Source organism: Vicugna pacos, chromosome 10, assembly GCF_048564905.1.
Source record: "Vicugna pacos chromosome 10, VicPac4, whole genome shotgun sequence".
Lineage (NCBI taxonomy): Eukaryota > Metazoa > Chordata > Mammalia > Artiodactyla > Camelidae > Vicugna > Vicugna pacos.
Genome location: NC_132996.1, coordinates 69610647 through 69623837, shown reverse-complemented (window position 1 = coordinate 69623837; position 13191 = coordinate 69610647). Strand labels below are relative to the sequence as shown.

General features: G+C 47.6%; 1 protein-coding gene across 1 annotated transcript; it reads left to right on the top strand.

The window, feature by feature from the left end:
- The first annotated feature begins 184 nt into the window (after window positions 1-184).
- On the top strand, window positions 185-5690 carry ZDHHC24 (zDHHC palmitoyltransferase 24). The gene is made up of 3 exons (XM_006210670.4): window positions 185-577; window positions 1556-1833; window positions 5069-5690. The coding sequence occupies exons 1-3, from the start codon at window positions 297-299 to the stop codon at window positions 5362-5364; spliced, it is 855 nt and encodes a 284-aa protein (XP_006210732.2). The 5' UTR covers window positions 185-296; the 3' UTR covers window positions 5365-5690.
- The last annotated feature ends 7501 nt before the right edge of the window (window positions 5691-13191 follow it).

Below are 13191 nucleotides of genomic sequence, written 5' to 3'. Positions count from 1 at the left end.
CAGCGGGACTAGCGCGCCAGGCGTCCGAGGGAAGGGTGGGGCCTCCGCGAGTGGGCGGGGCCATAACGGTGCTGTCCTACCGGGCTCTACAGCCAACAAGATTTCAAGCATCGACTTGGCTCGTTCGGCCGTCCAATCACATCTCCCTATCTGCGGGCTGCTGCCTGTGAACCTGAACGCTCGCCGCACCCTTTCACAGCTTCTATTGGTCGTGGCAGACGTCCGTTTGCCGCTATCCCCGCCCCAATACGGAAGCTACGGGGTACTCGGGATCCGACCGCGGGTGGGTCCAGGCCATGGGACAGCCCTGGGCGGTGGGGAGCGCTGAGGGGGCGCCGGCGCGGCTGCCCCTTGTGCTCACCGCGCTGTGGGCCGCGGCCGTGGCCCTGGAGCTGGCCTACGTGCTGGTACTGGGTCCCGGGCCGCCCCCGCTGGGACCCTTGGCCCGGACCTTGCAGCTTGCGCTGGCAGCCTTCCAGCTGCTCAACCTACTGGGCAACGTGGGGCTCTTCCTGCGCTCGGATCCCAGCATCCGGGGTGTGATGCTGGCCGGCCGTAGTCTGGGCCAGGGCTGGGCGTGAGTGGGGTGCGGGACCTGGCGGGGGGAGAAGCGGGAGCTTTGGGCAGGGGAAGGCCCCTAGGACCTAAAGATGTTAGAACCAGCTTACAATAAGATCCAATTGTTTGAGCCAGAGAACTCCTTTAGAACCAGAAGCCAGAAGGAGTATCATTCATTAACTTACAAATATTTATTGAGTACCTACTATGTGCAAGGTGCTGTCCTAGGCACTGGAGGAGATACAATAAAACATTACTGATTTCAGGGGGGAGGGGCAGATGGTAAACTTTAGGCGTAATAAATTAGCAAATAATGTAGAATGTTAGAAGGTGTTGGCGGTAAGGAAACAAAAAGAGCTGGGTAAAGGGGATGCAAATTGCTGCCTGAAATAGGGTGATCAAGGTAGGCCTCATCTAGAAGGTGGCATTTGAGCAAAGACTTGAAGGCAGTGAGAGAGTTAGCCACATTCATCTGGGAGAAGAATATTCCAGGCAGAGGGAACAGACAATGCAAAGGCCCTGAGACACTTTTGTGCCCGGCATGTTCCAGGAACAGCAAGACAGCCATTGTGGCTGGCGTGGAGTGAGCAGGGAAAAGAATCAGTCTGGCCACTGGGATGAGACTACACTAGATGGGGGCAAAGGTGGAATCAGGGAGACCAGTCGAGAGGCTGATGCAATAATCCAGGAGAGAGTTCATGGTGACTTGGACCAAGGTGGTGACTGGAGGAAATGAGACGTTTGCTCCTGACTGTTAGAGGCCAGAGAAAGGCCTCAGGACTAGGGCTCTCAGCGGAGGAGCCCTCAGACCTGCTGTGCTAGGACTGGAAGGGTCTTGAAGGTGGTGTTCTGCCTGCATTTACCTGTGAAGAACCTGAGGCTTAGTGAGCGCACTGGCTGTGCCTGCTTCCCCAGGGTGGACTCAGGGCTGACTGGGGCGTGATACAGGGGGTTCAGAGCTGCTAGGGGAACTGACCATGTGGTTCCTTCCCTGCAGTTACTGCTACCAGTGCCAGAGCCAGGTGCCACCACGCAGTGGGCACTGCTCTGCCTGCCGCATCTGCATCCTTCGCCGGGACCACCACTGCCGCCTGCTGGGCCGCTGCGTGGGCTTCCACAACTACCGGCCCTTCCTGTGTCTGCTGCTTCACGCCGCAGGTGTCCTGCTTCACATCTCTGTGCTGCTGGGCCCTGCCCTGTCTGCCCTGCTGCGAGCCCACTCACCTCTCCATACTGCCGCCCTCCTCCTGCTGCCCTGGCTGATGCTGCTCACAGGTGGGGAGCCACGGAGGCCTCCCAGGGAGGCAGAGGCCCATTCTGGTGGGAGGTGGGACTACCAGCTGGTTCTCCAGGCAGTGCCCTGGGGACCCAGTCCCAGTGTCAGTTGTAGGAGGTGAGGGCAGCCTGGCATTCAACTGAGGTGTACATTCTGCTAAAACACAGCGCCTTGACACAGGTACAGCGTTCTGGCTGAGAGAATCAGGGGAGGGTTCCAGGAGGTGTTGGCTGAGGAGGAAAGATAAGTGGGATTTCACTGAGAAGGGGTGGGAGGGTGAGGGAACATTCTGAGCTGAGGAAGCAGTGTGAACAAAGGCTTGGAGGTTGAGCTGGGTAGGGAGCAGTGAAGGCAACTCGATGGGAATTTTGAGAATTGAGCCTAGGATGACAGGTGAGGACTGGGTGGTGTGAGGAGATGGCCTTTCCTGGACTGTGCAGTGGGGAGCCGGTTAAAGTTACAGGCAGGGGAAGGTGCAGTCTTTGGAAGTTGGAAGGGGACGTTTTGGATGAGGATGCTGACTGAGAGGCTGTGTCCTGGGTGACTCTCTCCTTTGACACCACCCCAGATAGAAACCCCACTGGATTTTCATACTTTGTTCTGTGCCCCCGAGAATGCTTTGGGTTTTCTCTCTCCTGACTCCTTCCTCCTGACCTCTCCCCAGTCTTCCTTGTAACCTTGTCCTGCAGTTACTAAACTCTCCAACCTCTCTGAATAGTGGCTGTCTCTTCATCCTATTCAAGCCCAGCTTTGTCCCCAGGACCCCCTCCCTGCAGCCCAGGGGAGGCCTTGGGAGCCCCAGTGGGATTGTCAGGGTCTTCCTCTGCCCACACTGGCTTCCTGAGCAGCCCTCCTCCATGACCCCTGCCTTCACTGAGACTCAAGCCTTCCGGCTGCACCTCCCTGCACCTGCCCTCCGTCCACGGCCTCCTGCTCCCTCCCCGCAGTCACTGAAGACGTGGGCTCCTGCACCCAGTCTCTCTCTCAGCCCTGGGCCTTGTGGAAATCACAGGTTTCTGGAAGTCTGGGTGAATGGCCCCAGTCACTCAGCTTCTTGATCTTCTCCTCCATTTTCCTTCCTTCTCCGACAACCACATCCACACCCTAGTCCTGTCAGTACCCAAAATATGTCACCTCCCAGATCACCCCACCAGCCACCCCTCTCTCTGCTCCCACCTCCCCTCCTATTCATCTCTCACTCTTTTATCCCATGACACCTGCTCTGGAGCTCTTGGCCTTCACCTTCCTGTCCATCAGCACCTTCCCTCTTCACAGTCCCTAGTCCAGCTTGGAGCCCTCATTCCTACCCTTCTCCTGCAACATCTCAAACCTCTTTGCTCCATCTTCCTTCCACTGTGCTTTCCTGGCTTCTCTGTGTCTGCCCTTGGCTGCTGAGAGCTGCCAGAGATGCCTGGTACTTCATGGCTTTTGGTACCATGTCATGTTTATGGCTACGGACCTCAATAGGCCCTCTCTGGTTCCTGATGTCCTGGTTTCTCATAAGCTCACTCCCCTTAATCACTGCAGCTCAGACCTTTACACTTTCCTGTCCTCCGAGCCCCAGCCTCGCATGAAAATACATCACAGAGAAAATTAGACATCAGATGGCACATCCAGAGTTGTCTGTCCTGTCCTAGGGGCAGAAGCTGATGGCCCCAGCTGCTCCTGGGGTCGGGCCCCTCCCAGCTCGTAGGCCTCGCACTGTGTGTGGCCCCTCCTCCTGCCACTCCCTCTGCTGACTTCCTCTGGGTTTTCCCACCTGGTACAAACCCTCTCTTCACTCCACATCCTCCTCTAGCTCTTATCTTCCAGCTCTTCCATCAGCAGCCAAGTCAGAGGACTTACCTAGGTTCAGAGGCTGCTTTTCCTCGCCTCCCACCCATTCCTCCACCTGCTCCAAACTGGCTTCTGCCCCTCCCCGCCCTCTGAGACTGCCACAGTCCCCAGGCCTCTGTCTCCACAAAACCCAGAGGACCCTTCCGAGTTCTCATCTTGCTTCATGAGACCTTTCAGCCTCATAAAGCTATGGCCTCCAGCCTCCTTCAATGCCACTAACAGCTTGTACTGTGGGTTTTCCTCCTTCCTTACTGGTTTCCTTTATCTGGTCCCTAAGGACCTGGTTTTCTGGCTGAGGTTCAGGCACCATCCTCCTCTCACTCTGCACACTGGCAGATCTTGGAACCGCCTGTGTGCCGACCACACACAGATCTGCATATCCAGCCTGGGCTTCTCCCCTGAGCTTCCAGAACCATCCACTCATTTCACAGGCACCTCTCCATCCTGCCTCAGGACTGTCAAACAGAATGTTTTCTCCCCTCTTCACCTTGTAAATACCTCCTTAACCTTCAGGCACCATGCAAAATGTCACTATCAAAATAGATAAAGTTTACTTCCCTGAGCCTCTTAATAATTTTGCATGTCATCTCCTTTCCCCCAGCCACAGGCTATCTTTTTTATTGAAGTAAAATTCATATAACATGAAACTCATAATTTTAACCATTTTCAAATGCACAATTCAGCTGCATTTAGTACATTCACAATGTTGTGCAACCATCACCACTAATTCCAGACCATTTTCATCACCCTCCAAAACAAACCCTGTACCCATTAACAAGTCACTCCCCATTTCCTCAGAGTCCCCCAAGTCTGGTAACCACAAATCTTCTCTTTGTCTTTATGGATTTGCCTGTTTGGGACATTTCATATAAATGGCACCATACAGTATGTGACCTTTTGTGTCTGGCTTCTCTCACTTGGCATGTTTCATGGCATCTTGTAGTTCTTTAGTTCAGCCGATACTTCTTACCTGCTGTGGGCCAGGACGGTGCAAGATGCTGTACTTTTCCATTGTGATGCGCATCACAGCTGTAATTAAGTAGCTGAGACCTGATCTCTTGACCTGAGCTCTATCTGTGAGCTCCCTTAGGTCAGAGATACCACCTGCCATTCATCCTGGTAGTCACGGGAGGTGCTCACAAGTTTGCGATGCCTGAGTGAAAGTTGTATCTAGGGGATGAAAGTCATATCCAGTGCAGGGGGCCGTGTCTTTCGGGCTCACCAGTGTGTTTCCATCAGCCAGCATGGGTTGGCCAGGGAGCAGTGACTCAGTGTTTGCTGAGCAGAGGAATGAGCCCTATTTCATGGTGGAGTAGGGGTGGGAGGAGGGCAGAAGCTGGGCTTTGGGAGGGCTGAGCCCGCTGCTTCTCCCTGACCCTGTCTGCGCTCTCTTTGCAGGCAGAGTGTCTCTGGCGCAATTCGCCCTGGCCTTCGTGACCGACACGTGTGTGGCGGGTGCGCTATTGTGTGGGGCTGGACTGCTCTTCCATGGGATGCTGCTGCTGAGGGGCCAGACCACGTGGGAGTGGGCCCGGGGCCAGCACTCTTATGACCTGGGTCCCTGCCACAACCTGCAGGCAGCCCTGGGGCCCCGCTGGGTCCTCGTCTGGCTCTGGCCCTTCCTGGCTTCCCCGTTGCCTGGGGATGGGATCACCTTCCAGACCACAGCTGATGTGGGACTCATGGCTTCCTGACTTTGGGAAGAGCTTGAGCTGTACAAGGTGTGGGAAGCAGGAGAGGTGACTCAACTCATTTCAGACCCACCCCCAGCCTCAGGAGGGGAGGCGACTTGTTACTTGATGCCTGCTTTTGGCAACTCCAGCCCCACCCTTGGCCTTGGCCTTGGCCTTGCCCTTGCCCAGCTTGGACACCTAGTGTCCAGGGCTTGGGCCCTGTGATTCTGCCTCTGTCAGTGGCCCCTAAATACAGTGGAGGGTCTGGTAAGGGTCTGCTTAGCCAACCTAGCTGCCCCTTTGCCAGGATAATAAAGCTCCCCTCTTGGTTTTTGGACTTCCTCCAACTTTGTGGGTTTCTGGTCCTTCACTGTTGCTGGGGCTGCTGTTTTTGGTGCCTCTGATTGTCCGGCCTGGGAACCACAGAATGCCTGATAGTTTGGAGTCAGGGCTCTGCCTTCTGTTGCCTTGGGGAGGGGGTTGAGGGAGGCCAGCCGGCCAAGGCAGAATGTAGTAATCCAAGGAATGAGAATCTGACATTCTTTCCCAGGTTCAGTGCTTTACAGTTAGGTACACTGGGCGGCAGTTATACAAGTGATAAACTTACAGCGCTGAGAGCTGATGTGATAAGATCGTGGGATAGCAAATGGAGAAGCCTGGATTTGAACCCAGATCTCTGTGCTTTCTCCTTCACCCTTGCACAGCCGAGGGAAGGGAGTAGGAGAAAGCCAGAGAAAGCAGGTGGGGATGATTAAGCATCCGTGAGGAACGGTACTGAAGGCTGAGCTCCTCCTCTCTGGACTCTTCAGGAGCTACTGTTAACACTTTTACTTAAGTATAGTGAACAAACACTTCCAGTTAAATGCAGCAGGTTTAAATACATGAATTTACCTGTTTACTCTTAAAATCTAAAATGATAGTAGCAAAATAAAAAATGATGTAAATTTACAAAGAGAAAGAAAATAGGAGGGAGACAGCTGTAGACCAAAGAGCTTGACAACATTTTGAAAGATAGAAAGTGGACGGAGGCTCATTTACTCTCTCAGAGAATCAGAAGTTGAAATTAAGTGTTCCCAGAAGGAGGGGCCAAGAGGCAGCCAAACCAGCCCCCAGAGCCCTGCAGAGGCTCAGGAATTCCACCAGCACCATGGAAGCCAAGGTTTGGGGCTGACAGTAGGGACTGATCCAAACAGCCTACGTGAGGAGCAGCTAGGCTGCCCCTCCCCCCAGGGTCCACCTGACCCCTGGCAGCCAAGCAGCTACCCCACTGGGTGGGGGTGGGGGCTTTTTGAAGCACCTTTGGAGCACTCGGGAGGGTGAGGGTGAGGGGCTGGACCAAAAATGGGGTTAAGTGAAAATCTAGATGCTGCTGTTTGGGGGCGGGGTCCTCCAGTGACCTTGCCTCCCAAGAACCCTCAGAGAAGCCCACCCTTCTGACAGGCCCTCCCGATGCCCACAGAGGTTTGAGCTACCAGGACTTTGTTTTTCCAAATGGCATGCATGGTCTATTACTATTTTTTCTCTGTAAGGAACTTGGTGTCCCTGTTACTCTGTGCTGTACATAAGCATTGGCTGACTTCCTGTTTTCTCCTCTGCTTTACCCCTCTCCCTCCAGAATATCTTTTCTTGTAATTTTACTAAAGAGGAGATGCAAGAAAACATAAAATAAAGAGAAACACCACCATCCCCAGCCCCATCTGAGAAATGGATACCATTTCCTTTGAAGTCTCTCCTGGGCCCCTCCCTTGTAGAGGAAACACTGTGCTGGTTAATCATTCCCTTGCTTTGCTTTGTGATGTCATTATATATACTTGTATTGATTTTGCATGGTTTTGAATTTTATATAAAAGGAACCATACCATATTTATTCTTCTGTGATTTGCTTTTTCACCCAATACTATGTTTCTGAGATTTATCACAATTAATGTGTACAGCTGTAGGGCATTCCTTTTCCTTGCTGTATAGTGAGCCATTGAAAATACCACAATTTATTTTTCTATTTTGTCCCACTGATCATTGTATCTACCCCTGTATATGATCCCCTATGATCTATTCTTGGCCCTTGCTCTCCATATAAATTTTAGGATCAGTTTGTCAAGTTACACCAATAAAAACCCCTTTGAAACTGTGAATGGAACCCAACTGGACCTATAGATCGGTTTGGGAAAAATTGACATCTACATGAAATTGAATTTTCCAGTTCATGAACATGATGTATCTCCCCATTTAATGTTTTCAATAAAGTTATATACTTTTTCTCATAAAGATCATGCCTTTTTTTGTTAAGATTTATTATTTGATATTGTTATCCTATTGTTCATGGCTTATGAAAATAAATTATTTCCAGCAAAGCTAAAACTTATAATTTACTTGTAAATTCTTCTGAGTTTTCTATAGTTATATCTATGAAAAAATGGTTTTGCTTCTCCCTTTTAATCTTTTTTTTCATTTTTAAAAAACTGAAGTATAGTCAGTTTACAGTGTAATTTCTTGTGTACAGCTTGATCATTTTATATACTCTTACTTTTTTTTTCCTTTAAATATATTGAAAACACATATTCTATATACTGTTTGGTAATTCTAATATCTTAAGTCTTTGAGGTCTGATTATGCAGGCTATTGTTTGTTTGCTCTTGCTCACAATGCCTTATTTTCCTGTAATTTGTGAGTTCTGACTGTAAGTTCTTATTTCCTGCAATTTTATCAATGGAGATTTTTTGAGATTGGGTTAAAAGTAAATTCTTCCAGGGAAGAAATGTGTTTATCAGTTGCCTGATGACAAACCAATTCTGCACCACTTTAAATTCTGCACCACTTTAAATTCTCAGCTAGGGGTCTTTTGAGCGACCTGGGTATTGTCAATTTACGTTGCAAATTTATTCAGGCTGGCATGTGGTTAAAAATTTTCAGGAGAGATCTTTCCCCTCTTCTACCCAGTATTAGGCTTGGAAATAGGCAATTTCCCTTGCTGATCCTGGTAAGATTTCAAAGAACCAGCTTCTGGTTTCACTGATTTTTCTCTATTGGTTTCTTGTTCTCAATTTCATTGATTTCTGCTCTAATTCTTTTTTATTTCTTTTCTTCTGCTTACTTTGGATTTAACTTGTCTTTTCTTTTCTAGTTTCCTAAGGTAAAACCTTAGATTATTGATTTTAGATCTTTCTTCTTTTCTAATATATCCAATTTAATGCTATAAACTCCCCTCCAAGTAGTGCTTTCACTGCATTCCACAAATTTTGATAAGTTGTGTTTTCATTTTCATTTAGTTCAAAATATTTTAGTATTTCTCTTAAGATTTCTTCTTTGACCTACGTGTTATTTAGAAGCATGCTGTTGAAGTTCCAAGTATTTTGAAATTTTTTCATTATCTTTCTGTTATTTATTTACATTTTGGTCTGAGAGCAGACTTACATGATTTCTATTCTACTAAATTTGTTAAGGTTTAACATTTTTTATTGATTTATAATCATTTTACAATGTTGTGTCAAATTCCAGTGTAAAGCACAATTTTTCAGTTATACGTGAACATTCATTGTCAAATTTTTTCTCTGTGAGCTACCATAAGATCTTGTATATATTTCCCTGTGCTATACAGTATAATCTTGTTTATCTATTCTACAATTTTGAAATCCCAGTCTATCCCTTCCCATCCTCCACCCCCTGGCAACCACAAGTTTGTATTCTATGTCTATGAGTCTATTTCTGTTTTGTATTTATGCTTTGTTTGTTTTAGATTCCACATATGAGCGATCTCATATGGTATTTTTCTTTCTCTTCCTGGCTTACTTCACTTAGAATGACATTCTCCAGGAGCATCCATGTTGCTGCAAATGGCGTTATGTTGTCAGTTTTTATGGCTGAATAGTATTCCATTGTATAAATATACCACATCTTCTTTATCAAGTCATCTGTTGATGGACATTTAGGCTGTTTCCATGTTTTGGCTATTGTAAATAGTGCTACTATGAACAATGGGGTGCAGGTGTCTGTTAAGGTGTTTTTTATGGCCCAGAATGTGGTCTATCTTGGTGAATGTTCCATGTGACCTTGAGAAAAATGTGTATTCTGCTGTTGAGGTAGTCTGTAGATGTCTGTCAGTGATCCAGTTGGTTGATGGTGTTGTTGAGCTCAACTATGTCCTTGAAAAGATACCATAATTAAAGACTGAACAGAGAGCAAAAAGAGAATTAAAATAATAGAATTTTAAAAACAATTCTGGAGAAGAGTCAAAAGATAAAAATCTCTCAGAAAATAGAAAAGACAATATGAGAGAAGAAAGAAGAAAACCAGAGGATCAGTACTGCTCTCTCTGGAACTGCCATTTATCAAATGCTAGGCTTAATCAGAATTCCAGAGAGAACTGAGAAAATGGGAAGACATCTCTCAAGAAACAGTTTTCTGGAACCGAAGGATGTATGTCTCCACCCTGCGGCACAATGAATAATGACACGTGGTAAGGCACATTCAGACCTTTCAGAACCTCAGAGCAAAAATGCCATGAACTTCTCCACAGCATTACCAAAGATTAGAATACAAGGGAGTAAAAATGGTTTTCTTACATAAAAATAAAAGATTTTCAACTTCAAGTTTTATGACCCAAACTATTACATACGTGTACGAACTAAATAAAGAAATTTTCAGACAGATAGTGTCTTAAAAATGTTAACTCTAGTGACTTTTTAAAGAAGGTCCCTGTGGATATGCTTCACCAAATGAAGGGTAAAGGAACTATGAAGGAAGACATGGGGTCCAGGAATCAGGGAATCTAGCCCAGGACATGGCAGAGAGAATTCCCAGAAGTGCTCTGCTGCAGATCTAGAGAGCAAACAGCACTCAAGCAGCGGGATGAAGGGAAGTGTACAGAAAAAAGAGGAACTGGCACACTGAGCTGGGGAAGAATTAGCAATTGGTATACATAGAAAACTAAGCAAATGGAAAGAATAGGGCAATTATTAACTCCATGAAAAATAAGTAAGTACAAAAAAAGTAATTTAATTAGAGCCCAAGTGTTTGCTCTGCAGTGGGTAACTTTCTCCTAATAATCCAAATAATGAGTATGGATTTACCTAGAAACTGGGGAGAAAAGGAGAGGGCAGGGTGCTGTCACAAGAGAGCTAAAGCCTCATCTGTTATGAGGGAGCCAACAAATAGTGTCTAAATACATTTAAAGAATACACAGCTAAGTGGAGAAAAGGGAACCCTCCTACACTGCTGGTGAGCATGCAGTTTGGTGCAGCCACTGTGGAAAACAGTATGGAGAGTCCTCAAAAGACCAGGAATAGACTTACCATATGGCCCAGTAATCCCATTCCTGGGCATATATCCAGAAGGAACCCTACTTCAAAAAGACACCTGCACCCCCAATGTTCATAGCAGCACTATCTGCAATAGCCAAGACATGGAAACAGCCTAAATGTCCACTGACAGATGAGTGGATAAAGAAGACGTGGTATATTTATACAATGGAATACTACTCAGCAATAAAAAAACAACATAATGCCATTTGCAGCAACATGGATGTCCCTGGAAAATGTCATTCTAAGTGAAGTAAGCCAGCAAGAGAGAAAAATACCATATGAGACCACTCATATGTGGAATCTAAAATAAAAAAAGAAAAGAAAAAGACAAATGAACATAAATATAAAACAGAAACAGACTCATAGACATAGAATACAAACTTGTGGTTGCCGGGGGGAGTGGGGTGGGAAGGGACAGACTAGGAGTTCAAAATTTGTAGATACTGACAGGCATATGTAGAATAGATTAAAAAGATTATACTGTATAGCACAGGGAAATATATACAGGATCTTGTGGTAGCTCACAGTGAAAAAGAATGCGACAATGAATATATGTATGTTCATGTATAACTGAAAAATTGTGCTCTACACTGGAAATTGACACAACATTGTAAACGGACTATAGTTCAATAAAACAAAATTTTAAAAAAAAGAATAAAAAGCTAAGAGGACTGAAAATGACTGTAGCAGGCAGCAGTACTGGGGAATAGGGAGAGGCTGTATTCTTGTTATAAACTACCTAATTCCAGAGTACTAAGTATGTTTTTAGATACTTAAAAAAAAAAAACCCAAAACCCCAGAAAACTACCTCTCCTTATCCTTAACGCACACAATTTCTTGGAGCTCTATCTACCTCGTGGGGCCATTGGGTATCATGCACCGTTTCTTGCTTCATATTGTTTTATGTACACTGTCCACACCAGTGCAGTCCACATAGTTTTAATAATAGGTACACAGTATTACATCATATAAATTCACGTTAGGTGTTGGGCTTAGGAACAATTTCTCCACTTTCATCATCATGAATAACTATGAACAGAACCCAGATCAGACTTGTTTGTTCCGAGTTCACACAGTTCATCACTTGACTGGGGTGAAAGGGATCGTACAGTTATCTGGCCTAACATTCAACCTTGTGAAGTGACAGCCCAGCCCCAGTGACACAGCTCCAGTGACAGGGCTCAATACCTTCTAAGGCAGGCCCTTCCATCTTTGATAAGCTCTCTTAGAAAACTTCACATGAAGTTGAAATCTCTCTGACAGCGACACTCCCTCCACCCGTCTTTCCAATTCCAGACTAAACCTCCTGCTTATTCCAACGGTGCCTCAGTTGGCTTGATCTAGAAACTCTTGACCATCCTAACTGAACTGGTCTATGTTTGTGAGTGGCTGGACCATGCAGAGAGGGGGATGGGCTCTTCCTTCGGTCCAGACCCCTTGCTTCTCTTAACCTGGCCCCAGAATACATTCCATGGGAAGGACAGAGGGTGGCTGTGGTCTGTCCCTCACTGTGTCTTGGGCACAGAGGCTGTCGCCCAGCAGAATCAATCAGCTTGGGGCCCTTGGTCTCAAGAGCAAAAGCTCTGCACTGAACTCCTGTCAAGTACCCCCTTTCTGGAGTCGATTCCTCGTTTCCTCCAGAGGGGCTACCAGGCTCTAGGATGTTAGAGCTGAATCTGGTCTAACTGCTTCATTTTACACTTGGGGAAACTGAAACCCACAGGGATTTGGTTACTTCCCACAAGCCTGAGCCTTCTGCCACACACTAGGCTGCACCTGGTCAGACAGGGGAAGATACAGGTCCTTCCTCGGGGAGTAGGGTTCCTGGCTCACAGATGGCTCAGGGAGGCCCTGGCAGCATCAACCCAAAAGAAGGATGTTGAGGTGGGCCAGGCAGGCTAGCCAAGGGGCTCCAGGAGGCCTCAAGGGTCTGGACTGTGGGTCTCTGACCCTTGTGGTCTAACATGTGTCTTCAATCAATCGTCAACCTGACTCAACACCTATGATCTACGCCTTTCCAGCTTATTTCTCACAATATGGCCACTGCCCAGTGAACTTCCCACTCACATGATTGATCTGGGCTCCAGGGCATATAGAAGGGCATCTTGATCAGCAGTTCTGGGCTTCTGCCTCCTGTGTCCCCTGCCCCGGACCCCAGAGACACCTGTCCTGTGTGCCTGGGCCCCACCTGTGCTCTGTCTAGCTGAGCTGTCCTCTCCTGGGATGCTTTCCGGGTGTGAGCATCCAAGTCGGGAGCAGCAGCTATGTGGTCCTCAGAAGGCTGGTCAGGGCTGGGCCACTAGCTCCCTGCACAGGAACTCTCTGCCCTCCCACACCAGCTTCTCCCTTGGCAATCTTCATGGAGCATCACAGGCCTGAGACTTTGGCTGAGCCCAAAATTTCAGAAAAGCCCCCTGTGGGAAGGCAGCTATTCCCTGGGCCCCCTGAATAGAAGGAGGGGCCCTCTGCTCAGCCCAAGAGAGGAGATGAGAGCAGTGTTTTGCCTGCAAGCTGAGCTGGCAGCAGCCAAGCCTCTGGAACCCCAGGAGCA